We start from the raw sequence: 27,010 nt of genomic DNA on the forward strand, positions 1-27,010 counted from the left end.
AGAAGCTTACAAGAAAAGTAGAAATTATCCTTCCCCTCCAGGTTGGTGTAGCTCAAAACACAGCTTGGAAGGAAGAACAAATGATCAAAGAAATTAGAAATAAGAATGACATTTTATATTGATTCATGAACAACAAATTATTTCTACTTTGGTTAAAATACTTTGCTGAAATAAATCAAGAGGGAAGCAAATCAAAAAACACAGAAAAACTGCTAGGGTAGATGTTTTACAAAGATAAACATTTACCCAGTATGACAGGTTAGGGAATCTACCAACCACCACAACTTCAACCTCCAGGTTGTATCCTGACATGAAGGCATCACTATGGTCTTGTAATCATTCTACCTACCTCTGATCAAGCTTATCAGAGAATATCTCCTAGAAGAATATGAAAGTTACTATGAACTTGCTTTCCTTCAAAAGCCCACTCAATATTCACTTCTGCCCCTTTAAGTTTTACAGTGAAGCACAAGGTAATGCATAAGACTGCCAGGATCAGAACACATAGGTAAGCAAAGAACAGATGACACCAGAGGACTCTTGTCTTCAATTCTTCATTTCTTTCCTTCTTTCTCTTTTTTATAATCTCAGCAGTTTTGGGTTTAGTTGTTAAAATCTCATCACAAGATACCAGGTAAGACAACAGCTAGCACAAGTAAATCATATGACTAACTTTCTGCAAAGACCTCAGAAAAGTAGCATTTATAGCCATTACTTGAATTCTATTATTTTAACTTCAACAGACACACACTTAAATAATCACATTAAATTTAATTGTACACTTAAAGCATTTTCTTACTGTCTTTTCTACCTTCCAGGAAATACTCTGCCCTCCCTAGTGCTGGGGAAAACTATGTTCTCCACCTTCAGAAATCCCTTGGTGGCTGAGAAATACTGTATTTAAACCAGCTGTTTCCTGCAGAGCTCACTGACCTGCTGTGATCCGTCGCCGTTCACGATGTGGGGCATCATGGCTACCTCCCCGTTCAGCAACGGTGGCAGCTCCAGCGGAATTTGGTCGGTCATCATCATTGTGACGTACATTCATGGAGAATTTTCCTCAACGGGCTTCCTGCAACAGAAACATCAGTTAAAGACCTTGGAAACCCCACTTGTACTTTAGAAGTTTACCGGCATCCCCATGGATTTTGCCATTAAGGTGGCAACCCAAGCAGGACAGCTGCTTTGGTAACATGATGCCTTCAGGAACTTGAAGAACCAAATGGAAGTTTTAACTGTTAGATCAAGAGCGTGGAAAGTCAAGTCTCTATGCAAGACTTCCAAACACCAGCTAGTCAGATTCCCACTCTTTCCCATTATTATAAACCCAAACCCTCATCAAACCACTGAAACAGGCAAGTTCTGAGACACTTTGCTCTGTTCCCAAAAATCACCATCCTGCTTGCTACCAGAGCTCTTGGAACTACATCATTCATATAGTTACAATGTTACATCAGTTGCATTTAATATCCACAGGTCAAAGCCAAACACCTTTATTTCCTTCTAGTGCCATGTAAACAGTGTAAACTGCCACCTCTAAGACAAAGAGCAGGTGCCTGACTTCCACTTAAGTCATGATCTAAAGGAGAAAGGTTTCTGCTGGAGCAAGAGGGACAGCACATCCCCACACTCTGAACACTGTGTGCTATACAGAGGATGACAGAAGATTATCTCACTTAAAGTGTTGCAAAGAAGCACACACAACTTCCAGCACACCCTCCCCCTTTGCAGCTAATTGACATGATATGCAAGCACCACTGAAACCATGGGAAGACTGCTTTGTAAAAACAAGTCTTAATTCAGCATTGAGAGTAACATCATACTGCTTTATGGAGCAATAATCCAGTTCTTTAGTGAATAAGATGGATGACCTAATCACACAGTTTAGACTTCTGCACAAGAACCCAAAAGCAAAGCAACCTCACAGGTTTGGTGCAGACCAGGCAGCCTCCTTAGTACCTGTTGTGCAGAGAATTCCACAATCCTCCTGGTAGGAGCCAAGTAATCAGCTGGCAGAAGACCACCAGAGTATAAAGAGAACAATTTATGGCAAAGAGCAGCAGAGAACTTTCCACTCACGAGTAAAGTCTTGTGAAATCTAGAATTTACACAGAGGACTTAACTACAGGACTTTAATTCTTCAGCTCCAGAGAGGACAAAGGGCTGAGCCAACCTCGCCATGGTTCCACAGATGCTGAGTGCTGCAAACAATCCCACCAGACCTGCTCTCCACCAGGTGCTGCTAGGCTTTGATTTTCCTTTTCCCTCTCAGTTTAACAACTAAACCAGTAGATTAGCTGAAATAAGCTCCCTTTATTTTCATCAACGTTTTCCAGAGCTTGTTGCAATCCCACCACCTGCAAAGTGCATTGATCCAAAACATCAGCCTGACCAAGAGCTGGTACTCCAGCTCCTGGAGAGGACCACTTATGTGATTTAAAAGTGATGGTGGTGGCCACACAGACTGAATCACCTCCGGCCTTTCATTCTTATCACACAGCTCCTCCTCACATCAAAGTAGAACCAGAAGGCTAAAAGTACATCCGTTTTCCAGGAGACGTGCAAACTTAGCCCTACTACCTCCAGCCACACATCCCAATACCAGCATTTTTAATTTATCTCAGTATCAAATTTAGCACAACTCTCACAGCTTTTCCAATGTTCTTATTTGCGTGAAAAACACCTCTTTTCTAATCATCACTTCACAGATCTAAACGGAGGCAATCTATTTTCATCCACCTTTACTTGAAATCCCTCCTTTTATCTGAGACTCAATTACAGGACAGAAGTTCTCAGAAAGCTTGAGACAATCATGAAGTGGTTGGTACAGCCACAGAGAGGTTTCAAGTCCCACCTCCTGCCTGCATCAACCGCTTTCTCCCAGAGCCTGGCAGTGGTTTAGGAAGCTTGCTAAACACTCCTGTAGGCCCCAGGATCAAGGTCTCTGATCCAGCATAGGTCCACCTGTGACCAAAGCCTCCCTGGTTTAGTCATTCAAAGCCGTGACCCAACCAATACATGGGCTACAGAAATTTGTCTGACAGCTCAAACTTTGCTCAATGCATTTTCCTCCCCTGGAGCTTTTTAATACTTGAAGCTTCTTCCTAAATCTTTTGCTTCACTTCACAGTCTCAGGTTTTAACTTTGAGAAAGACCCACATCCACAACCAGTATCCACAGCTGTTGGGTTTTGGGGTGGAGGGGAAGGAGTGGGGCAGTGTGATTCAGGATTTGGGGGGTTTTGCTTGTTTAAAATTATGAGGAAGAAGACGATATGAGTTTTTGAACCATTTCTTAAATGCTTGGGATTAAGAAAAGGACTCAAAAAGCCTAACAGTGCACACCAGTGAGAACAAATGAGTTAAGAGCTTTCTATGGAAACACTCGTTTTGTCAACTTGAACTACAGTGGTTATACATGTAGTTATGGATCTATAGTTTTGTGTATGTATACATACATATATTAATAAATAAACAAAGATTATTTTAAAAGAAAGCAATGTTGATAGGAAATACTTTAAATCCATGTAAAACAATGCCCCCCTCCCCCAAATAAATGACATGTGCATCTAATCAAAATCTGAAAGCCCCACCATTAACAGTCTAAGTGTCACACTGATACTATTTTCTTAAACTAAAAAGCCAGACTGTAGCTTGAAGCTACATATTTTCCTAGGAATATTTCCATTCCAGGCACAACAACCAATATGTTGACATTTATTTGCTACATGTCATTTTGAAAGTTTTACAGCTGCATTCCTTTTGCTTTATTAATGGTTTGTCACTACAGCCATGTCTACACTTGCCTCACTTTAAAGGGGGGGAAGAGATAAAAAGGGCTTCCTTTCTTTGTCAGGTCTGGTCCGACCCTGCCAGAGATGATGCCAACAGCAGCACTGGCTGCACAGCACAACTGGCCACGGGCATGGGTTTTAGCAGTATTTCACACAGACATACACCATGCAGAGTTAGTTAAGATGGGGTTAAAACATCTGCTGTGAGTCTGGCAGTCTTCACACCAAAGCCAAAAGCTTTGGAAATAAGCTAAAAAAAGTCCGCGAAGCCTACTTGGTCATTCATCCTACTCAAACCAGACCTATTCACCATGCATTCACACCCCTCCTAAACCAGTGCATTCCCCTACCTCAGGGGATGCTCATAAGAACAAACTTAATTAATGCCAAGAAGGTGAGGTCTGAACATAAGCACTTTCCTTCCCCTCCCCCCTGCCCCGTAAATTCAAGAACATCACTGGAAAAAAAACACCAGAAAAGGACTCAAAGAGCCAGGTCACATTTCAGGATATGAGAACTCTTCCTTTGCTAAAATATGAACTGCCAAGTACTAACCCACAGAACTGTTTTTCAGGTACTAACTCAAATTTGGGGTTTTGTCTAGAAAGCTGACTATATTTAAATCTCAAAAAGATACTTCCTGTGCGTCTACATTCCCTAGCTTTGGCTGGGATGGACCACAGGAAAGCCAACATGGAGCAAGAGCCTCCATCTCCCTGTCTAGCTACCTCCAGGAATACGAGAAATCACAGCTTCCCACCTTGCTGTAGAGCAACAAAGAAGAAATAACCATCCAAGTTTGATATTTCTCTCCCCCAAGGCAAACTTCCCAAGCCCTTTGATGTTTGCAACCTACTATTACAAACTGGACTTTCAATTCAACACTGCAGTCTTCTGCTGGTCACCAAGATGACTCTGTTTCCTTAAATTAATTCAATATGTGAACTACTAATACTGAAATTAGTCACACATGGCACTAGAGAGAAAATTAAAACACAGAAGAACAAAGTGTAACTCTCTAAACCAGATTACCATGTATGGTTAGTTAATATGATCCAACAGGTTACGTCAAGAGTTCTCCTGAAATTCCAAAACCAGCACGAACCACATCAAGATACCAAAGTTCTACTTTTCCTAGAAGGTTTCATCCATGCTATGAATGAGGGTATAAGCCAAGATCATTTTTCTTTGTGATTTTTCCCCCCCCATTTTCTGTATTTACAAAGCCAAAGAACCTCTTCCAGCTGCAGCAGACAAATTCAGAGAACCTGGCAAAAGCAAGAGGAGTTGTGGATACGCAGTCCTGTGACCGCTCTCTGCAAAGGATGAAGTTTTCTTTTCCTGCAGCAGACCATTGAAAGTTACTGAACAAAATGTTCTGCTTTTTTATCAGAATCATCTGGAATTATAGAAGTTGTACCGCAAAGATGACAGACAGCTTTCCATTACTCAGTAGAGCCACACATCCTGGTTTATTTAATATACAACAAAAAAAACAGTGCTCGACACATCTGCTCTTGTGCAAATAACTCAGGGTTATTCCATCTGATTAGAAAAGAACATACTGCATAAAAATTAAGAAGCAATCTCAGTGTTACTATAGAAAAGATGTGAAACACACAATATAAAATTTGAAAAGGAAGAGTTTTCTCTTTCCAGACTAAAAAAGAGACCCTTCAATTTCAACATTATTAAGTTCACACATAGATAGTACATGCACACACTAGCCCCAACAGTGAATGCAGCAATTAATAATAAGCAAACCAAAACTCCTCAAATTTTCAACAAGATTTGTCCTTGGCCATGAGGAGCATTTTGTCCATGGCCCAGTCACCTTCTGGTCCAGCTGTGACCACAGCCCCTCCTGGCCACCAGCTGCTTCTTTGAATGAGTCCATCCATTTCTCAAAAAACTTTCCATGAGATTAAGCTCAAATGCTACTTGGCAATGGCAAACTACAGGCAGAGGCTCACTGTTGCTCAACCATCTCTTCCTAAAGTTAAGACAAATATCTAATGGTCATGACCAGTAACCATAAGCTCTCTTGCCTTTATAACCCCAGAAATTAAATGGTGTTGGCAAGTATGCTACACACATGTCCAGTCTTCCCCAAAGAAAACTAACCCAAAGCATTTCTTTTAAAGACCACTCAGACACAGAGTGGCTTCAAAGATAACAGAACCTACTACCCAACAAAATACAGTTTTCTTGAAAGAGAAATTTTCTCCACTAATTCTTCAAAATCATAAAACTCACCACATTCAGGCTGGGGAGAGAGAGAGAGGCTGGTGTCAGATCCATATATTTTATTTTTTAAAAATATGGAGTTACATAGCGAAACATGAGTTCCTTTCTACCGTTTGTTATATATGCATATGTATATATATGATCCCCTTTTCTACCATTCTGTACATAACTGGTGATCATCTCTTGCACGGAGGATGATGCGCTGATCAAAGAAGTAATCCAACCCATCAGGAACTTCCTTGTAGTTTACAAAGATGGGAAAAGCTAGTCCAGGTGTGATGTCAAAAGCCAAAACCTCTTGACAGTGTAACTGAGCTAATGGCCAGCAGGCACTTCAAAGGTGACTGTTCCTCCCCCTACCAGCCATTTTCCCTCACCTGTGCTGGAATAAATCAGGTTCTGACACAAAGACACTCAGAAACTGGCAGTTCTTGACCACAGAAGGGAAGTATTTGCGATATCTGATCTGCATCTTCCAAACCACATCCTAATAGCACACCCAGCCCAAGGCCTCCATCGTTGGGTTCCTCCATCCACTGCACAGTATCGATCTTCAAACACTTGTGTTGTTATAACCAGGGCCAGAGGAAGTGGGAGTTGCTCAAAATGGTTTTGACACGGTTAAAAAATATGTATGGAATCACAGGCTTGTATCAGAGAGAGTCCCACTTAGCACTGAAAAGTCAAACATGGCTTTAGAAACAAACGGATGACTCAAATATTTCTAGAATTAACCTCACTAAAGGAAAGAAATAACCTGAAATGCAATGAGAATAAGAAAATATTTTTGTGTTTGCTCCAGGTACTACCTGCAGCACAGTTTATTATTCCATTAAAAGAAATATTCTTGGAAGCATTTGCTATTTTCTAGCAGTTTGTAAGTCAAATTGAAGAACCACATCCAAGTCTGGTGTGTCAAATCATGTCACTGCTGATCATTATGCAGTTGAAGGAATGGGTGCTAATTCCAGAGATGCTTTCAGCCATATCCACCACAGAAAAATAACTAGGGAAGAAACTGCATGTATGTGCAAATAGAATGTGCATACACACACCCAGGAACTGATTTGTACGCACACACATTCAGACACTAAGAATTTAAATTGAGCCCGTGACCCATGAGGAAGGCTCTGAATGAGAAGTGCTTCTTCTGCATGCTACTGTAAATGCTGGTGTTTGCACGCAGGAGATGAAAGAGCTTACACACAGCCCTGCTCTCCTATTGTCTTGTGTGCAGCACACGTTGAAATTTAAGATTAACTAAAACATCCCCAACGCAATCGTATTTTCACTGACAAGCAGGGCGGTAAATATAGCTGCTTTCAAGAGACTCTTGCCATGGCTTGCCACTTGAATTCAAAAAGAAGTGGTAATAATTGCTCATGTGGAAAAGCCTCTTGAGACATGAGCAGTACCTGGAGGTATGCACACAGATGGTTGGTCAAGGCACAAACAGTCTGGAATTTGTCTTGTCTGATGTGCTTTCATTAGTTTAGTTAAATCACATCCGTCTGAAGGGCGATTGAAACGTGAAAGCATTCTCTCTCTGTTTAATTGCAAACACAGTAGATTAATCTGAAAGCATCCAAACAGACGGGCATCACCGTAGCAATTTTGATGAAGTACATGCAGTTTAAAAAAGTCTGTTGCTACCGAAGGCAACAGATTAGAAGGAATGCATACCTACACAGCTCGCTGGCATTTTATGGAGAGGCAGTAAAATGCCTGCTGCTTGCTCTCTGTGCCACTTGACAAGCAACAAGGCCACCAGTAACTGGATCCCATCTCCAGCAAGCTGAAAAGCATAAACATCCTCTCAAAACTTAATCACTGTAATTAGTTACTGGGTTTATTCCCCTCAAGGTTATTATTTTATAAAACAACATATTTCAATGTCGTGGCACATTCCATCTCTAAAGATGGAATTACCACCAGAATTCAACCCTATAGGGGATCAAGGAATGTGTTTTTGCCCACAGTGGTGTGAGATTATTAAGGCAGCTATCCAAATGGCAATGATAGGATGATTTTCAGTAGTTTGCATTTATTTAGGCTTAGAATTTGACCTCATGTTTTCAAGATTTGAAACTCCAGTATTTTACAGAACAACCATTTTGCAATGCAACCAGCTGGGTACCCCTGATAGGAAATGTTCATAATTTAGGAACAAAGTATCAAAAAAATGGTCCTCAGGCTCAATCTTGGGATGAAATGGAGTAACTAAGTGACTTCAAACGTGTACCTGAAGTAAGCTTCAAGAATGGGGAGTTCAGGTCAAACAGCAGCATGCAAGAGTATCTTATTTCACAAGGCAAGTACAAGTAATCAGCATATAATAGCGCTGATGAAATACCAGAATAAAGCAAGCTGGTGCACAAAGGAGTCTTTTACCAAAGGAAAATTTCATGCCACTACATTGGTTTTTCATGTCCCCCCCATCCCCTCTGGTTTTCCAGAGGCAAATCTTGTGAAAACTTGTGTAGGCAAAGCCAGTCCACCCTGCTCCCACCACCACTCGTGCCCAAGCTGCAGACGCGCCCCAAAAGCAGTCAGATTTGGGCAAAAACATAATAGCACTAGATTTAAAGGAATAAAAGACACCAGAAGTGAAACAGATCTCCAAAAATTTTGTCAGGCTTATAGTAGCTATGGCTGAGCAAAAAAAAAACACAGGAAGACAAGCTCATCCAATGACCACAGAGCTCTTGCAGCAGCAAATTCATCTGCAGCAGCAAATTCATCTGCTGCTCAAAATCAATCCTAACACATGCAGAAAGCCACACTGAGGAAAAACTTGTACACAACTTGTTCTCGTGATCTGGGTTTTTCTGTGTTTTTTTTTTCCAATCTAAAAATGAAGTTAGTCATTTTTTGCTATCTATATTATTTTCCTTCTTTCACGTCTCCACAACTTTCTTTCCTCACCTTCCTCCACACTAATCACAACAGATAAAGGGGACTCACAGGGAGCTAGCTGCAAAAAAATAAGACTTTTCAGGCACATAATTCTCACAGTATTTCATAGCACTTCTGCCAAGCAGCACCAGGCTGAGGTTAACTCTTCCCAGACAACAGGGACCAATTATTTTTTCCACAGTTTTCTTGTAATGCTATTTCTTTAAATTTTTTATTCTAATTTTTTACCTTAATAATGTATAATTATAAAATTTGTTCTGTCACACTTTCCTTTAAGTAGCAATTCCAAAAACACAAGCAGTAATCAACACTTTGAGCCAATTTGTTTCTGCTTGTCCAGCTGTACAATGCATTACACCAACTGCACTCAGCATCTCTGTGCTTTTCTAGAAGACCACAAGCCACATCAAACAGGATTGGTAATTTGGGCCCCAGTCCTACAAACACGTGTAGTAGGGTATGTGTTCATGCACTTGTAATACTGAGTTTTATTAGTAGTACAGTCAAGTACTGAACTCCCTGGGATCAGGGCTGTGACCCTGTGCACACGCCCAGGGACACACACAAAACCTCTACACGAAGGGAAGTTCTTGCACAAAGGTGCAAATCAGGGAAGGTGCACACTTCATCGGTTTGCTCTCTTCCTCCATTTCACAGTCAAAGTATTAATCATGGTTAGAGGTTGATAAGCACAGCATTTGGTGATACATTCCCTCCCCTTCAACTCTGCTCTCTCCAAGAATAAACTCTATGCAAAAATATCACAAAGACCTTGGTTATCTCTTCTGGAGTTCCTGTGCAGTGAAGAATCTACTGAAATCAATGGGGTGGGTGGTGGGTTTTTTTACCACTAATTAACTTAAGAAGGGAGAAAAGAAAAAAAGGAGGGTATCATATCAATCTGCAGTGCTTGAAAAGCACACATACCAAATTCCATTTCCAACAAGGTTTCAGCACACCTTTGTGCAAGGCAACGTTTTTGTCATCGCCATTCACCGCTAACCTGACTCTGGGCTGACAATGTGGCTCATTGTGTTATTGTGGGAAACAGCCTGGGAGAGATCTCCCATTCAGGCCTGGGATTGAAGAACTGGCATTCACACGGAGCAGCCACTGCAAAGCAGCACCTCTGGATGGCTGCCGGAGAAGTTTCTCATGTAGAGGGAAAGTTAAACCTATTATTATCATCGTGCTCACAGGATCCAAGTGCCTAAACTGCATGATTAACAAACAAACAAAATATCCAAAACCCAGCATCCAAACCCTATTATTCTAGAACTTTTCACTATCAGGAGAAAAAGTTCAAGTTTTATTTCACCATCCCTCACTTGCAAAGAACAAAGGAAAATTTGCAAGGCTTTTCTGTTACTTCTCCCAGCTGTTTCATAAAAACGAAGCTAGTGTACTACCCACGGTTTCCCTTAGCTTGAGACAGACAGGAATTTGTATTAAAAAAAATAAATCAGCAAACTACCTACCCAAAACAAAACAAACAAAGAAAGAAAGCACGCAGACAAAATAATCAAATCATTGTTCCATTTTTGATTGAGTAATTTTGGTATCCAGCACCTACAGGAAAAGAAGCCTCTCCTACTCCAGGTATCTGATTTTTATCTCCCATTATAATAAAGCATCAAGGCATCAAAACCACCAAATCTTTAAATGCAGAGTACTACAGGGGGTTGTTTTCTTTAAGGTGGGAAGCCAGAGGTTCCCTGTCTAGACAGATAGTGCTGAATATGCCAACTGATGAGGCTATAAAGCTGAAGTTATCTATTAACTGGTTTAAAAAGGAAAAGCTTTGGGTTATGTTACCTATCTGAAATGAGGTACAGTTTGTAACACAGACTGGAGGAGAAATCAAGTCCTATGGATACAGCAGGAGACAGTCCAGAGGGATTACCATATCCCATGGTAATTACATATCTCATTTAATTACAGCTCCTCACCCTGCTAATTCCCACTGTCTTGCCAATTCATTCAGGCAATGGAAGGCTGTTATTCTCAATAAAAACAAACCAGTATTGTTCTTTGATAATAAGCAACACAGTGAAGTATTGGACAATTCGTATTATGAACTGGGAAACCAACATCACTTAAAACAAAGTAAGACCAAACCCAGCAGCATTGGTTGAAAGGCAGACACATGGCATCACACCAGGGAGACGTGATCTTCCCTCCACCTTCCCAGTCTAAAGGCAACAGCCCCAATCCTGTAACTACTAGTTACAGGAGTTACTAATTTGTAAGTTTTAAATATTTTTTAATTAAAATTTCCTAATATTTTATGCATTGATTGTGGTGCTTTCAGTGTTAGCAGAACATGAAGACATTAGCAGTACTGAAAGATTATTAACACACCTTACACTAAATATTTTCCACATAGTGAAAAAATTCTGAAGATTGATGAGAATTCTCCAAAGTAGTAGAACCCAGTTCACAGCACGTTGTTAGCTGGGCTCCTTTGGGAATAACCCCCAAAAGAGTGAATCTAAAACCAACCTATCGTTTCTAGTTCTTTAGGGTTTTTTAACTACAAAACATAATCCAAAATATCCTACCCTGCTGTTTTTAGCTCCAAAAACAGGAGAAAACATTCCGTCAGCTTGCTGTTACTGTGACCTTGGGCTGAAAGGGAGGAAAACAAGAAAGAAGAGGAGGAAAATAAGAAAGGAAGCTGTGTTCTTACACTAGCTCTGCAGATGAATATCCAGACTTTCTTCTGTCCTAAAAACCTGGAGGACTTAGCTGCGACTCCCCAAGCCTACAGACTCCATTTAGGATAAACCAGTGAGCATTCACCAGCAGGCTTACATTAAAAATGAATCTTGAGGGAAGGCAGCTAAGGTGCTTCCTAAGACCCAGATGGACACCCATACCTGAAGAGAAACCAGGCAACACTGCTGTGGTGGAGACAATGTACTAGGAAGCCCATACAACTCTGGAGAAAGTAAAATTTTAAAGATACAGAATAATTTTGGGGCCTCAAAAAAGAAATGACAAGTTCTTTTTAGAGAGTCAGGAGTCACATACACAAGCCAAAAATAAGAACCAGAAGTTGAGGTAGGTAAAGGAAGGTAAATCTCTCTGCAACCAAATTACAATAATTTTTTAATGCAAGATAATTATTTAATCAAAAATGAGGCAGTCATACTTTTGCTTCCCTATTGACACAACCACACACAGCTCCAATGAAGTCAATTAAACCCATCAAAATAAGTTTGCTTTCCGCATCCTTTAAATGACACAACTGTAGTCAAGCAAGAAACTGAAATGGACATGTAGCAGAAAGCAAACCATTTCAACTTTCATATAAACACACAACTCCAATTTCATTTTCCCTTGTCATACTCAGAGAAAAATAATTTCCTTAGCTGCATACCCAACTTCAGAGGTGTAAGAGCCTAGTATCAATATTTAAATACATTTAAGAAAGCCACAGAAAGGAAGGTCGGCTGTCGTCTTCTTACTGAACATGAGCTCCTCATTTAATAAGACTAATGCACTATTACTTCTGCTCCCTAAAGGAGATTCCCAAGTACCTTCCTCTCCCCAGCTCCACAGCAGCATCCCCAGCCCCATGGACACAACATACTACTCCAACAAACCATCGGAAGCCATAAACTTCCTGGCCTGCCTGTTGCTGAAATCCTGCTGCTGTCAAACCCCTCACTGAGAGCCCTTCCAGCCTGAAATGCTACCAGAAGGTATTTAATTTGTGTTTGTCCCAAGAACATTTCACACCACCTCTATGGCCACACTGCTGTGAGGAACAGGGATGCACGGAAGCCAACAGAAGCTCCTCTTCCTCACCCAGCCACCTCAAACTCCAGCTGGAAGAGTCCGAACAAGGAAAAGACAACCTATAAGGAAGGTTAATTCTTAAAGCACGTTTTCTACAGTATCTTGCATAAATATAAACCACTTCTTCACCACCACCTGTCCTGACAGTCTTTGGTATTCAGCTTCTCCTGGACATGCACTTCACGTGGCTTAATGGAAGGGAAATTCATACAGGCTCCGACAGAGCTAAGTGGAGGCAAAACTTCAGAGTAGCCACAAAACCAGGAGTTAGCCTGTAGAGTTCTGCAGACAGCCTGATGGCATTAGCACAGGATTCAACCAAGAAATCAAGCTTTCCCAGTGAAATTTAGCTGTGCTCAATTTTACCCAAATTATATATCTGACACATGACCCAACACGATTTCACTCCACTGCTCTCGCACCCAGGGGAGCCCAATTGAGGCACACTTGGTTTGTCTGAATAAGCTGGAACACCCAGGCACTATCACCAAAAGTACAGCACAATCTTGATTTTTTAATATTTACATTCTGACCCAGTTCAGTCACATTTTGGCAGCACACAGCAGAGCCTGCACGAAACCCTACCTTACCAATACAGTACACAGTTAATCAGTGACCAAAGCCTACCCATTAAGCCCAGTTGCTCTTCCAACACAAAGACCCACAGGTCTCATGGTTTCAAGTAGGCTGAATTTACTTGCTCCCTAGTTTCTAGGGGGAGGGGACATTTTTCCATTTGACATGCTAATATCTGGTTTAGATAAAGAAAAACTAACTGATATTATTCTCTACCTATACCATAGCATACTCCTCTTAGGGCATGGGAGAAAGATGACCTGTCCATGCAACAATTTTAATATAGACTCTCAATAGTAATGGACCCAGGTAGAAAAAAAAAAAAAAGTGCTTTCTCTCTCATGTGAACATATTCTTCCTCCCACTTCTCTCTCTAGTCCCTAATCGTAACTCCAGGATGGTACAGAAAGACAGTTTGAGTGTTCAGAGTTATTTTAACCTGCTGATGAATACATACACAATGGAGTGTGCTGTAGGGAAACCCTCCAAAACCAAACAGCTGGCTCAGCATCTCCTCCTGATGCTCGCTAAGGAAACTTTCTCATCCTTGATGAATTCTGACTAATTTTTTTCCATTAGCCCAGATACAACTTCAGACTGTAGGACCTTCTCTAATCTTGTTCTGTGTCCCAGGCATTGCTGCATCAAGCTCTGACAAGAATAATCTAAATCAGATGTGGGGTGTACCTCCTGACTATCTCATAGTGCCAGAGATACACTTCATGAAGCAACTGCTTAGAGCACAACATAGGTGTGTGCTGCAGCTCTACACCTAGAAGTAATCATTGCCCTTTACAGTTTTAAATACTCAGAAATTAGTATTTTGAAATTCAGCACCATTATAAGTCATTTCACCCTCAGCATCTTCCCTCTTCAAGCAAGAGCAGAACAAGATTTATTATTATGTCCATCAGAACATGGTACATCTTTTGTCTTTAACTTTGTAGCTGAAGGGATGGTGGATGCACTGATTTTCCTCCTTCTCATCCATGTACATTAGAGGTGCAGAAATCTCAGAAGAATACTTGGTCAGAAGTAATGAATGAGATATTAATTCTCACCTAAATTGAGCAGATCATAATATATTCATTATTAAGAACACTAAGTCTTCAAGGCTTCTCTTGAACACTTCTTGACTGAATCAAGAAAAGTCACTTTTTTACTAGTAATTTCCTTCTTGTGACAAACCCAAGTAGGTTGAGCCTCCCATCTGTTAAGTGTGGAAAAAGTACTTATGCTAATACTAATCAAAGTGAAAGCATTAGTACAATCACTGACTGCAGGCTGCTTACAGAGTGAATGCTGAAGCACCATTGGTTTGTAACAGGATTAAGAATTCCTGAAGATTAACAGGGAACTGATAAAAAATTCAGAAACATAGTAGTATCTAAATGCAGAGCTACTTAGCTGGTAAACAGAATTTTTAGACCAGCTAACAGACTGGAAACCCACTCTCAGAAGTCACCCTTCCCTCTCTAGGAAGCATCATTATGAAAAAAGCATGATTTAGAGCAGTTCAATATTACCTACCAGCTGTCAGATCTATTAACTGATACCATAACAGGGATCTATATTTGTCATCAAGTTTCTTAGCTGCTGGGAAACCGGTAATGTAGAAATAAGGCAAGTGAGCTCCCTATCCTAAATATAAAGAGGCACAGCAGACAAAAGGATCAAGTCTTCATTTTAGACTTTATGATAAATTTAGCATAACACAATCAAACACAAGGCAGAGGTCACAAAAGGATTTTTTAAAACCATATCCAAAAAAATCTAATGGGTGTTGAGAAGCTACAAAGTGTGGAACAGGTGCATAAAATTCACGGTCAGATCCAAACTTCAGCATTTCAAGGCATGCTAGTGGCCCAGAAAAAGAAAACAAAAAAGGTGGGTTCTGTTTAATACAATAGTGTCAGGCCACTGCTTAACAGTCTAATAAATCTGATAACTACTTTTACAGCTTCCCTTGGCAGCCTTATCTCCTGTAGACCACATTCAGGGGCTCACTCTCCCCATATCTAATCACAGAGGTCTGAGACCATCACGGAAATCATGAGTTATGTACATATACATACATATGTGTTCATCTACAGAACAGGTATAACAACCTTCATTTATCTTAAGATCCTTAGGATGCCTAAACCATATTCAGAAAAATAAGCGAGTTCAAAGAATTATTGAAGACTATAAAGCAAAATGTTGAAGAGAAAAAAAACTCTATTTCTGCCTGTCATTTTTCTGAATTTAGCCTGCTACAGAACCCTGCAGGCTGCCAGTGTCCTTCAGCTTCCAAGTCCAGCCTGCCTGGACCCCAAAGCCTTACAGACACTGGCTTCAGGAGAGCAGCATACTGGGGAGCACAGCTCCTGCCACTGGCACATACCAAAGATTCCAGACCATTTTTGTACCACAAATAAAATGTTCTCATTGACTTGGATTTCTGTTATAACATGTCACAGCCTCAAAAAGTGCAGTCTCAGCATAGCAAGTTCAGTGTTGCTTTACGAAGCCTTCTCTTGGTAACTGGGGATGCAGAGAAAATTGGGTTAAGTTGTTTAACATGCTCCAAAATCCTCCTATTTCCAAAAGCAAAGTCCAGAACACCACACGAAGAACACCACACACCTATCAAATTATTTTATTTTTATTAGCACAGAGGAGATAGGAACTGGGATATTTCATTAATGCCTCACCTCTTCATTACACTGCCTTCTTGCTGTAAATTTTACTAAGCTGCTAAATGTATATTGCTAACTTTGAGAAATATCTACAGGCAAATGAATCCTTTATGAAAAAAATGTTGCTAGGAACACACACAAAAAAGGAAAAATTATGGTAAACAATAAATTCTCATTGTATTTAATAGCTTTAGCTCTTTGTTAGAACCAGCTATCCCAGAACAAGCAGCCACATTCATGAGCTCGAGTGAATTCTATCTGAAGTTTACAGAAGGAAGCACATACAAACAGTCTTGGGAAGGTATTTTCATAGCAGGAAGCTATGAGCACTTCTCTGCTGCTGCCCCAGCCACGCTGCAAGCCAGCCCTGCAGCCCATGGAGGAGCAGATCCCAGCAATGCTGAGTACACTTTACATCAACTGTGGGATTAATCAGATCACAAATCACCAATTAAATCCTACTTTATGATTTAGGCTTTAAGTCATTCCAGATGCAAAGGCAAAACATGCAGCAGAACCTGGTGGAAGTCAGTCTGGAGTGCTTTGCCCTGGCTAGCCCTGTCCTGAGGCTCAGCCCTCCTTGGAAGTAAAAGCCTTCTTAATCATGATGTTCAAAAGTCTCTTTCTGAAAGAATCTAATGGCTAACTGCAAGACACTGTTCACAGCATTAAATGCAAATCAGTGGCTATTCAATATGCAACTGGGTATGCTGGTGGTTTACCACTACATAAGATACCCGTGGTTTTTTTTTTTGGTTCTCCAAATCCTTCCTATTTCTTCACTTAAGATGAGAAAACCTGAAACTTCTCATCTTCTTCTGCAATGCCCAAGTTTCCCTCCCCATCTCTTCCATTTTCTGCCAATAATGTTGCTGAAAAATAAATTCTTGTGGACAGGAAATATCCTGAGCGAAGGATATCCAGCTTTATGACACTTCAGATATTATGAATTCCTCCTTATCTGTCAGCACACAGGCCAGTTATTGTCGTGCAACGGGTGCATCACGCCTTTGGGTAGTGGGGAAGGGCCCTGCACATCCCCAGCCTCACACCTTCAGATAAACCAGCTCCTTCAGATTTTCTTAAGATTTCCCTTTTCCCCACACTCAAGCCCAGCTGTCACATTGCAACCCAAAGAGATGAGACACAACAGGAATTTCCAAGCTTTCAAGAGCATATCCTCCCCAGCCTCTCCTGATAAGGTGCTTTAAGCCATGCCCACAAGCCTTGTCTTAACAGTCTAATCTTACGTAGGTGGCTTGGCGTTTCAAGCAATCCCTTCATTTAATTTCGTCAACAACTGCACTCCACAAAAGCAAACATCCTGCCTGGTTTCCAGAGCCAGCTGCCAGCAGCATGGGCAGGAGGGGAGGGGTGACCAGCGGCTCAGCTCCAGCCCTCACCAGGGAGCTCCACCAGCCACTCTGCTCTGGATCCATCTCACTCACAGGAATGTACGACAAGTTATGGGAATGGACACTTGGTTGTAAGAGAAAGTTTGACTGGTCTTCAAGCCATGGGCAAAGCAGTGGCATGCACCCCTGAGTACCCAGTCCATCCCTAACTTGGGCTTCCCATGCAACCAATCAGTAGCCAAACAAACAAGTTCATAATTGGGATCAGCTACCATTTGCAGTACTCCATCAATGATCATGCTTTTCAAAGTGTTTGAATACAGTCTCAGCCAAAAGGATGTTCCCATTTCAGTCAATTACACTTGCAACATCTAACAAGCTTATGCCTACAGAAGACCTTTTACATGGTAAGCTCACCATAAAACCCAACAGCACATATACATTAACCCTCTCTCCCAACCTTGGCTGATTTAGTGCAATGCTGAACTCAACACCAAATGACCACCACAACATCCAGGGCTGCTGTCTGCTAAATACCCACCACCAAGAGAAAGCTCCTCCACCTACCTTCCCCTTGCAGCAGAAAACCACTAGAGATACTTCACTCAAATATGGCCACAGACCCCGTTTTATTTTCTAAAAGTATTCTCTTTGAAAAACAGTTGTATAGAAAGAAGTACATATTTTGTCTCAACACCAGACCCTTGGACACACTCAGGCTTTGGTCAGCACTGCAGCAACCAAAGCAAAACTGGAATCTTTTCTCTCATTCCTCCTGGCTTCACACTGTTAGGTGGCACAGGTTAGAGCCTACTCAGTGCCTCACGTCAATGACTAACATCCAAACGAAAATCCAAACAAATTACATCATGACCTGATCACAATTCAGAAAAAGCATTTCATAATAAAGTCACATTTATTCCACAGCACTCAATGCCTGGGGGAAGCTTGCTTCTAGAAATACTACACTTAAGTATCTCCTAGCTGCAGCATCCTCCCTCTGACGTTCAAAACGCATCACCACAGCTTAATCAAATCAGCAGCAGAGATGATCACAACTGCCAAAGCTCCCAAATGAAGCCTGCTGGTTTCCAGGAATAATTCACACTGTTGGATAATCCACAATACCTTCGGGTCCCCACAGTTTCAAGATCACTCTGCTGTCATCCCACAACCAGCACTTCAGAGTCACTGAGCTAGTGGGTCTGAAGATTGACAAGCCGAGATCAAGCCACCTCCAAGGGCAAGTACCTCTGTTAGATGTTGCCAACAAGCCTTGACTAGACTGTAGGAGCAAGGAAGAGAATTTGGAGAGTGCAGCATCTGCTCAGCTGCCCACAGGGCATGGAGGGAAGAGAGCCAGCAATGCAAGCAGAGAAGTCTTTGTCCTTAGGTGACACTGAGGCAATCTACACGCGCCAAAATTGTTGTGCAATTAGTATGTTCTTCATTTTGTGCCCTTAGAGAAATCAGTAAGTGTAATTAATCAGCTGAAAAGTAATGCAAAATAAAGCAACACAAGTAACTGGTTAAAAGATGTCAAATGGAAGCAAAATGAAGTGTCTAATTACATACCATCAGTTCATGTGTACAACACAATACAGACCCATAAAAAAATGCCACTTCCTGATTTAATATAAACAATCCAACTAAGCACCACTGCTGAGTACTAATGAAAAGAAAAAAGTTATTAAACTAACACAATGGTTTAAATCTTTCCCATGAGGTTCAATGAGATCTTTTCAGTCCACTGAAGTTAACTGACAAGCTTGAACCAAAATGACAAGATTCAAGGCTTCCTCCAGGAAAATTCATTTAAAAGACCTAACATGCCAAAATGAAGGTTTCTGACTTTTTCTCCAGCATTGATATAAATCATATACTCTCCTGTATCCTCAACTTGTATTCTTAAAGCAGCATCTTAATCTTCAAAATCATTAAACCTGCTGAGAAACTGGCATGGCCAGGCATTAATTCATCAGGGGAAAATTCCTTTAAAAACCTGGAAGAAATGCAAAGCCCCATTATTGCATGTCTTTGTTCCTGCAAGGGTTCTCCAACACTGCAGTCTGACATTATCAATCATGAATGCACAATCTAAACACAAACCATCAAAGCTTATCAGCTCACTGACAATGGTATTTTAATAGCCTAAAAACTTAACAGTTGTAGGGACAAACATCTTGAAAGCAATGACACTGTGCTGATGTGCAGCAAAGAAAAGGCTGCCTATATATGCTTGTCAGACTCCCATTTTTATTCTAACTTGAATGAGCTCTACAGAATATAAGCATCAGTAGGAAGGTGAGAGAAAAGGAAAAGATAATGGAGCATTTCAGAGGATATAAAGCCCCCTCAGATATTTATCCAAATTCAGTTTCATAAAACTTAAGTGCCAAATATAAGATATTTCCAGTGTCCGTTTCTGAAAAGTTGACTTTATTTATTTGCTTTTTACAACTAAAATGCCATCACTACTTCAGCAACAAAAAACTAACATCCAAAAATCCTTCTATGTGTCCGGGAAAACGCAGCAGTACATTTAGCAGAGGAACGTTGTTGTAGCTTTTGCAAATGCTGTCAGAATGTGTCTTTTCCTTATAAAAGCAAACCAATTGTTTGGAAATTGAGTGAATTTGATTCTGTGAAAAACAACACATTTTCAATAAAGTATACCAAGCACAGTAAAATTCAGTCCTTGAGCAGGAAAGCATAAATTTAATTGAATCAGACGGGATGAGGGCAGTTACTCATTAGGAGGAAAACAGATTCAGTGTTGGAATATTTGTCAAGGTATTATCCTTCTTTCTATGAAAATGAAGTTAAAAGATAAGGACTTGAGTTGTTTACTTTTAAGTACAACTATTGACAAATCAAAAAGATTTTCAGGAATACTTTGGAGAACCATTTCTAGAAATCATCAAGAAACTTTAAGTTACATTCACCACAGAAGTCCCCATCAAGACACATTAGCAGTACTCTAAAAAACAGAATTAACCAAAAAGATGCTTGGAATTCTTTCTGTATTAAACAGAGCTTCCCATTCCACATCCGGCATCTCAGCTCTCTCATGCCTACACTGAAATCACTCACCCACCCTTCAGCAAGACAAAGCCTACTGCTGAAACCAAGTCTCAGATGATGCAAGTGAAGAACAAGTGAGTGTCAGCACAGCAACAGAGTAGATGAACATACATAAACTCAGAGGAACTCAGTTAAGCTCGTGGTTTTAAGGGCAGACCTTTTATATACACACACATATATGGGAAACATGACCTAAGGACTACGTTCTTGGGTGGAAAAACCAAACAGACTTCATTAAGTGTTGCTCCATATTGTGGCATGCTTCTTTTTGAATGCATCTTTGTAGCTGAGATTTCCAACCCAGGTTTTACTAAAAGTAGATGCTGTTAATAACCTAATTCTGTACACCACTTGGAATCCAACACACAATACAGGTATCTCTGTTCTGGATACCCTTCTGTTATTCATTCATACCTCAGTATTTCAGCATTACAGTTGTGCTGGCACTTCAAAGTTCACTACCCCTCCCCCCAAAAGGACAGAAGTCAAAGACTTGTGGACAAAAACAAGTTAAACACTCATTGCTGTTTCAGGCTTTAACACAAGCAGATTGCAGCTCAGCTGTGTTCTGTCTGAACTTTTGTTTATTTCTTAGCAATGCTGCACTAATTACCCCTGACAAAAGACAGACCTTAATTAATAAGCAATGAACAACCTTTATCTATAAACTCTTTCTTTGCAAACATGTTCTGCCTCTAAGTAGCCATTAAATACCAAATTTTAGCAGTGAGTAATTAGGAGATATTCTTACCATGCAGAATTAATGCAGAATTCAAACAAGGCAGGACAGAGACAGGTCGTGAGGGCTGCCAGGGAGGTCCTGTTGGTGGGAGAAGCCAAGATGTCTCTTTGCCCGTGGGACTGCCCTCAGCAGATCCGGACACTGGTGCAGCACACGCTGTTCCGGGAAGGTTGGGTGGCTGCTACTCAGCACAACGTGCTTTGCAGTGAGTAAACACAAAGAAAGACAAGATCCCCACCTCAAGCTGTTCAGAAACGAAAAGGAAGATCTTTCCTGATGCCCTTTCGTACAGAGGACGTGAAAGCCCATCTTCAAACATGAGAAACAACAAGCAGGGACAGTACCAAAGCAGGAAGAAATTAAGGTATTGGGAAAGGCAACTAACATGAACACTGACGGAGAACAAGTGATTTAAATCAAAAACAGGTAGTTGAGCTGCTCTTTTGACTGGGAGCTCGCTTGGTCAGGTGTACTACAGGAACTCTTAAGAGTTCCCCACACGTGCATTGCAGAGCACTGAGGAGACCAGGAGATTTTATCTGCCACACTTCTGCACCTACCTCCTCCTAACCCTTTGTGGGAGGTGGTGGTTAGGGGACAAGACCGATGGAGAGGAAGATTGATCACTGCCACTTTGATTTCAAACTGCAGGAATACTAAAAGACTAAAGCCAAAGTAAAATACACCAATTTTCCATTTAGCATGGACATTTCCCCCTCTGTGCTGCCCCTCTCCACCTATGGCACTCACCTGGCAGCAAAGCAACTCAGATCCAAAGTTAACTTCCAGGCCAACCCCAGGTCTAACTCCCTGAGCCAAAACAAGAGAAGCCACAGGAACAAAGGGAGCTGGAGGGAGGACCAACCTTTCACTAAGTTTGAGCTGTGTACTCAAGCCATGAACTTGCACTTTGAGGCACATCTATAGTATTTTATCTATCAATATACTCACGGAGTTGGATTTCAGCACCTCCTTTTTTAATATCGTGATGTTTAACTACTTAACCAAGGTGATCCGTCAAGTTCTGTACAGCAAACACTTGTGAAAGCATTTCCTTCCCCCACTGCCTACAACATACTTGGAGAATTATTTGATTTACACCACAAAGGGAATTCAAACATAGCTCAAGAGCACACAAAGCTTCTCTACACTATATACACAAAACCTATAAAAGATGTGTGAAAAAACCTCAGGCTTTTCCATCCTTCTGGCTTCTGCACATTCAACATCCACCACCAACTGGAAGTTTCATCTTCCAAGAAGCAGTCTGCATCATCCCATGAGAGCTTTTGAATTGCCACAGCAATCAAGCATTATTACAGGTAGATTAACTGGAGTCAGTAAATGCAATTTAGGTTTAAAACAACAAATGTTTATTTCCCAAAACTGATGAGAACTGAGAAAACCGACTTGAAAGAAAATTACATACATGACAACTGTAAACTTACCTAAACTTTTTAAAGACAGACAACTATGAAAGAGAAATTATGGTCCTCTCATTTAAAAATGAAAGCTAAAAACATATCCTGATTCCATGGTAATAGGAAAACAGTATAAATGTAACTTAGTATAAAAAAGAGTAAAGGAAGGAAAGGACAGTGATGAAAGTGGACTAGAACAACAGAAAATGGATAGGTGAAACCAAGACTGAAGTGAAGACAAGCCAAGCAAAAAAACAATCATAAATTGCAGGAAAACAGAAAATTGGCTGTGTGCGGGTTTTTTTAAATAAGCTGGAAGGAATTAAATCTAATAGTGGTATAACCTCACTGCAAAATAGAAGTGAAAATAGGGATAATGATGCCAGGAAAAAAGCACTTAATACATTTTTCCACTCACGACACAGAAAGAGGTAAAACAATGCACTTGCATCAAACAGACTGACAAATTACTTCAGTGGCCAATTCATGCCCAAATACTTGCAATTAAGTTTTGACTCGAGGATTTAAAGAAATGCTTGACCTGTTAGCAATGACAGGACACACTGATGTGGAGGGATGGAGAGAAGACACCCCTGCTCCAGCACCAGTAGCTGAGGGGAGCAAGATGACCAGTGCCATTACACCCCATCAGCAGGGCACAGCTTTCAGATAAAATAATCAAATAACAGGGGATACCAGTGACGAGGAATTCAAAGATACAAACATAATCAGCATGGTTGTTCTATATAAAACAGGCCCTGTCAAACAAATCTGAGTGCACTCTCCAAGGAGATTACACCTTTGGTTGGCAAGATAGCCATGTTAGCATGTGTATATTCTTTAGCCAGCATTTGACTTAGTACCATGCAACAGTGATAAAAGAGTTAGCACTGTGCAATCAAAATGAAATATCTTCAATGTATTAAGAGCTGGCCAACTAACAGACCACGATTTAATCTGTGGGCTGATAAGGCTGTTTGTGAATCAGCTGTGCCACAGTGCAGCTGCTTGATGTAGAGCACTCCAGCAGGATGATCTTTAAGGTCCCTTCCAACCCTAGCCATTCTCTGATTCTATGACTTACCAGCACTGTGCAAGATTTATATGGCACCAGGGCCAATAACAACCTGATGTTTAAGAACCTAAGAACCAGTAAGCAGAAGCAGGAGCCAGGCACATCAGAGTTAGGCACAACATTGAAAACAAAAATCCAAAGATGAGCTACTGGAGTAGATAGGATCAACCAGTGGAAGTGCACACTATTTCCTCCTCTTATGGAAATACAATTTCATGTGCTCACTAGAAATATTTTACAAGCAAGCCAGGATAACTTCATCTTTTCTAAAAAAGAAATACAACCGTACTAAATGAAGCACGTGCTGTGTTGCTTCCTGACAATTTTATTAGCTGGCAAAAACTTAAGTGGGCATTTGTAAGAAAACCGGTTTTCGCTCCCCTCCCCCAGAGCAAGTCAGCCTTTACAAAGATTTCCTACAGATACAATAGAATATCCTAAGCAAAAGGCAAATAAGTTATTGCCCTCTTGCCACATGAAGCTGTCAGCATTCCTCCTCTGGGAGGGACTTGCAGAGGTACGGGAACCGCACAGACGCTGCTGGGAGGCTTGTCAGGTCTCGTGTTAAGGTGGGAAACCCCCAGACACATGCAGACCACTAATAAGACTCCTAGCCCAGCCTCAACTGGAGCAAGCCCCAACAAACAAGTATCTCCAGTTGTTTCACCTCCATGCCTTGTTTTCTCAGCTGTAAAATAGGCGTAACAAAATGCATCGCCTTTGTTGGGTGCTGTGGTATCTCCCAAGAGCAAAGGAACCATCTCGTTGGTTATTCACCAATGTTTATTTAATGATTTCCTACTAAAATTGACAGCCTGTCTTGGCCAGCAACGCTAATTAAAATTATCAGTTCACAGGATCTGTTTGGCAGTCCACATTAAAAATCACAACTTTACACTGCAAATTTTTCATACCGGCCTTCCTGAATTAGGAAACACTTTAGCAGATTGTGGGTGGGACTGAAACTAAACCACATTATCCAGCTACCCACATACAGTCACCATTAAATAAAACCCCACAGGTCACTGCCGCTGCTGCCTGTCCTCAAGGCCCCACCAACCTGCCCATGGATGCTCCCTCTGTCCCATCTTCCCCATTTGCCATTCCAGCCAACTCCTGCTCTCACACCAGCACTTTCACCCCTTGAAGTTGAGTTAGTTCTTATTTCCACATTAACTCCTCCCTTGCCAGATGGGGCCAAAATCCCATCAAAACAATTAAATCAACTCCAACATACTTTGCACCAACTCAACCAATGACTGAGCAAGTGGCCATAACGTGAGGTGCTGTTCCATCATTTCATTATAGCCACAACCAGACCTTTTTAAATTTAAAAAAAAAAACCCACACACACACAAAAAAACCAAGCAAACCCAAAACAAAACAACAACATACTTTTTAATTCACTGCCTTACTGTGATGTTTCATTAGGAACAGGATTTCAGATAGTGCACACTCAAGACCCCGCGAGGGGGGCAGGGGGAGTACATGTGGTGCTTGTGAAGCCGTTGTTCTTCTGTCAATGCAGCTCAGCCCCCAGCCCATCCGAGTTCTCCATTGCCCAGTCACACCACTTTCAAAGTCAACAGCTGGGCGTTTACACTGGAAAACTAGCAAGCCAATCCTTCTATAGCTGGCAGGGAATCTTGGTCAAAGCCCTGAGGACCCCACGGCGACCATTCCCCCCCCACGATGCTGCTTCACCTTCCTCCTTCCACCGCCTGCTAACGAAGGCAGAGTCCGGGCAGAGAGCTGTTTTGTAAGCAGTTCAATGACAGAGGCAGGCGTGCTGAATTGCATCGGGCAGGGGCTGGGATCCAGGATCTGGCACCATCTGGAAGTCTGCTTGGCTTTTGTTTCAAGTCTCCAGCACTGATGGACGGAAACAAGCTCCCAGTTCTTCTGCATTAGCATGAAGACAATCAAAACAATTTCCCCCCCAAGTAGCTCAGAAATGAAGGCACATCACACGAGTTTAAATTAGACAGCCTTGACAATATACTTAAGCAAAACCTGACTAGTTGGAACGAAAAAGACCCTAAAACAAAACCTCAGTTCAATCACAGAAAAAACAGCTTTGTCAACAAGTTCCTGTGACTCCTCCTTGTAAGAGGAAAACACTCAGATGAAAGCCTGCACAAGGACCCATTGCAACCTCCTCTCTCCAAGAAACATTAACTACTGCCTAACAAAAGCATTTTTACTGAGAAAAGGAACACTACAGGCCAGTATTAAAGCCAGTTCAGTGTAGCTACCAAGCAAATAGCTAGATAATACCTTCACTACAAGCTGAGTTTTCCTTTTCCAGAGTACTAGTACAAGCACAACCATTAACTTGTTATTTGCACAGCCAGTTCTGAAGTTGCAGGTGACCCAATTCAGATTTGCCTTTCCATATAACTGAAAATATTTCTCCTTTGCCTTTGCACATCTATTCATTACTTTATTTCACCGCTTATAAAACAACACCACAAGAACAGCAACAAACAGCATAACAAAAAACTTCTGCACTGTTTCAGGATAACGTCCATCTTACATCAGCAAATATAAATTCAGACGGTTGGCTTTTTTTAAATACTTAAACTCACATTTGTGAAACACTGATCGTGTTACTATTTTCCCCGAAGCCAATGCATAAACATAGTTTATGTTGTATTCTGACTTTGCTTTGAAGCTTGCGATTACCCTGAAGTTAACATGCTCCTTCCAAGAGATTCTCATTAGCAAAGTTTTGAATACAAACCTCCAGGCTTTACTCTGATACGTGATCCACCTCTTTCACAAAGCAGTTTTGGAAAGCACCTTTATTGTTTGACCTGACGTTAAAAGCTCTCTCAAAGCTGCCTATCTCCTTTCCTGCAGTTCTGTTACACCAGGACCTTCTAGCAGGAACAGGATATAGGACTGCACAGCTCTGCACATGCATCACTTCAAGTGCTAGCAGAGTATTTTTTATTATATTTTATTAAGCCCATAATCCGTTAAAAAATGACCAGGTTTATAAACTTTGCTGTTGAAACAAATGCCTCAGGTATTTTCATTGCACAACAATTCAGGACAGAAGGTCCTTTTCTGTCCTCCCACTTCCTTGAAACCAGTCTGCAGCTTCTATGCTCCTCTTATTCATATACGAAAATGCTGCAGCCAAATATTCTATATTCTTTTACAGCCTTGCACAAAACACTATACATTGAAATTCATTAGGTCTTTCTGCTTGCTGTCAGATGTCTCTTGGATAGCAGAACTGGTTTTGGACTAAGCTGTTGGATCAAGTTCTGCAGAAGTTTTTATCTATTGACAGCGTGCGTCCATGCATTCA

At 41.1% G+C, this 27,010-nt stretch overlaps 1 protein-coding gene across 2 annotated transcripts in view; it reads right to left on the reverse strand.

The window, feature by feature from the left end:
• FNDC3B (fibronectin type III domain containing 3B) overlaps positions 1-27,010 on the reverse strand; it is a 196,654-nt gene that overhangs the window by 160,238 nt on the left and 9,406 nt on the right. For both annotated transcript variants that reach the window (XM_051626737.1, XM_051626738.1), the window contains exon 2: positions 934-1,072. In XM_051626737.1, the coding sequence (XP_051482697.1) occupies positions 934-1,044 (111 nt within the window). In that variant the 5' untranslated portion in view covers positions 1,045-1,072. The remainder of the gene's footprint in view (positions 1-933; positions 1,073-27,010) is intronic.

The sequence above is a fragment of the Apus apus genome, chromosome 8 (genome assembly GCF_020740795.1).
Source record: "Apus apus isolate bApuApu2 chromosome 8, bApuApu2.pri.cur, whole genome shotgun sequence".
NCBI classification, from domain to species: domain Eukaryota; kingdom Metazoa; phylum Chordata; class Aves; order Apodiformes; family Apodidae; genus Apus; species Apus apus.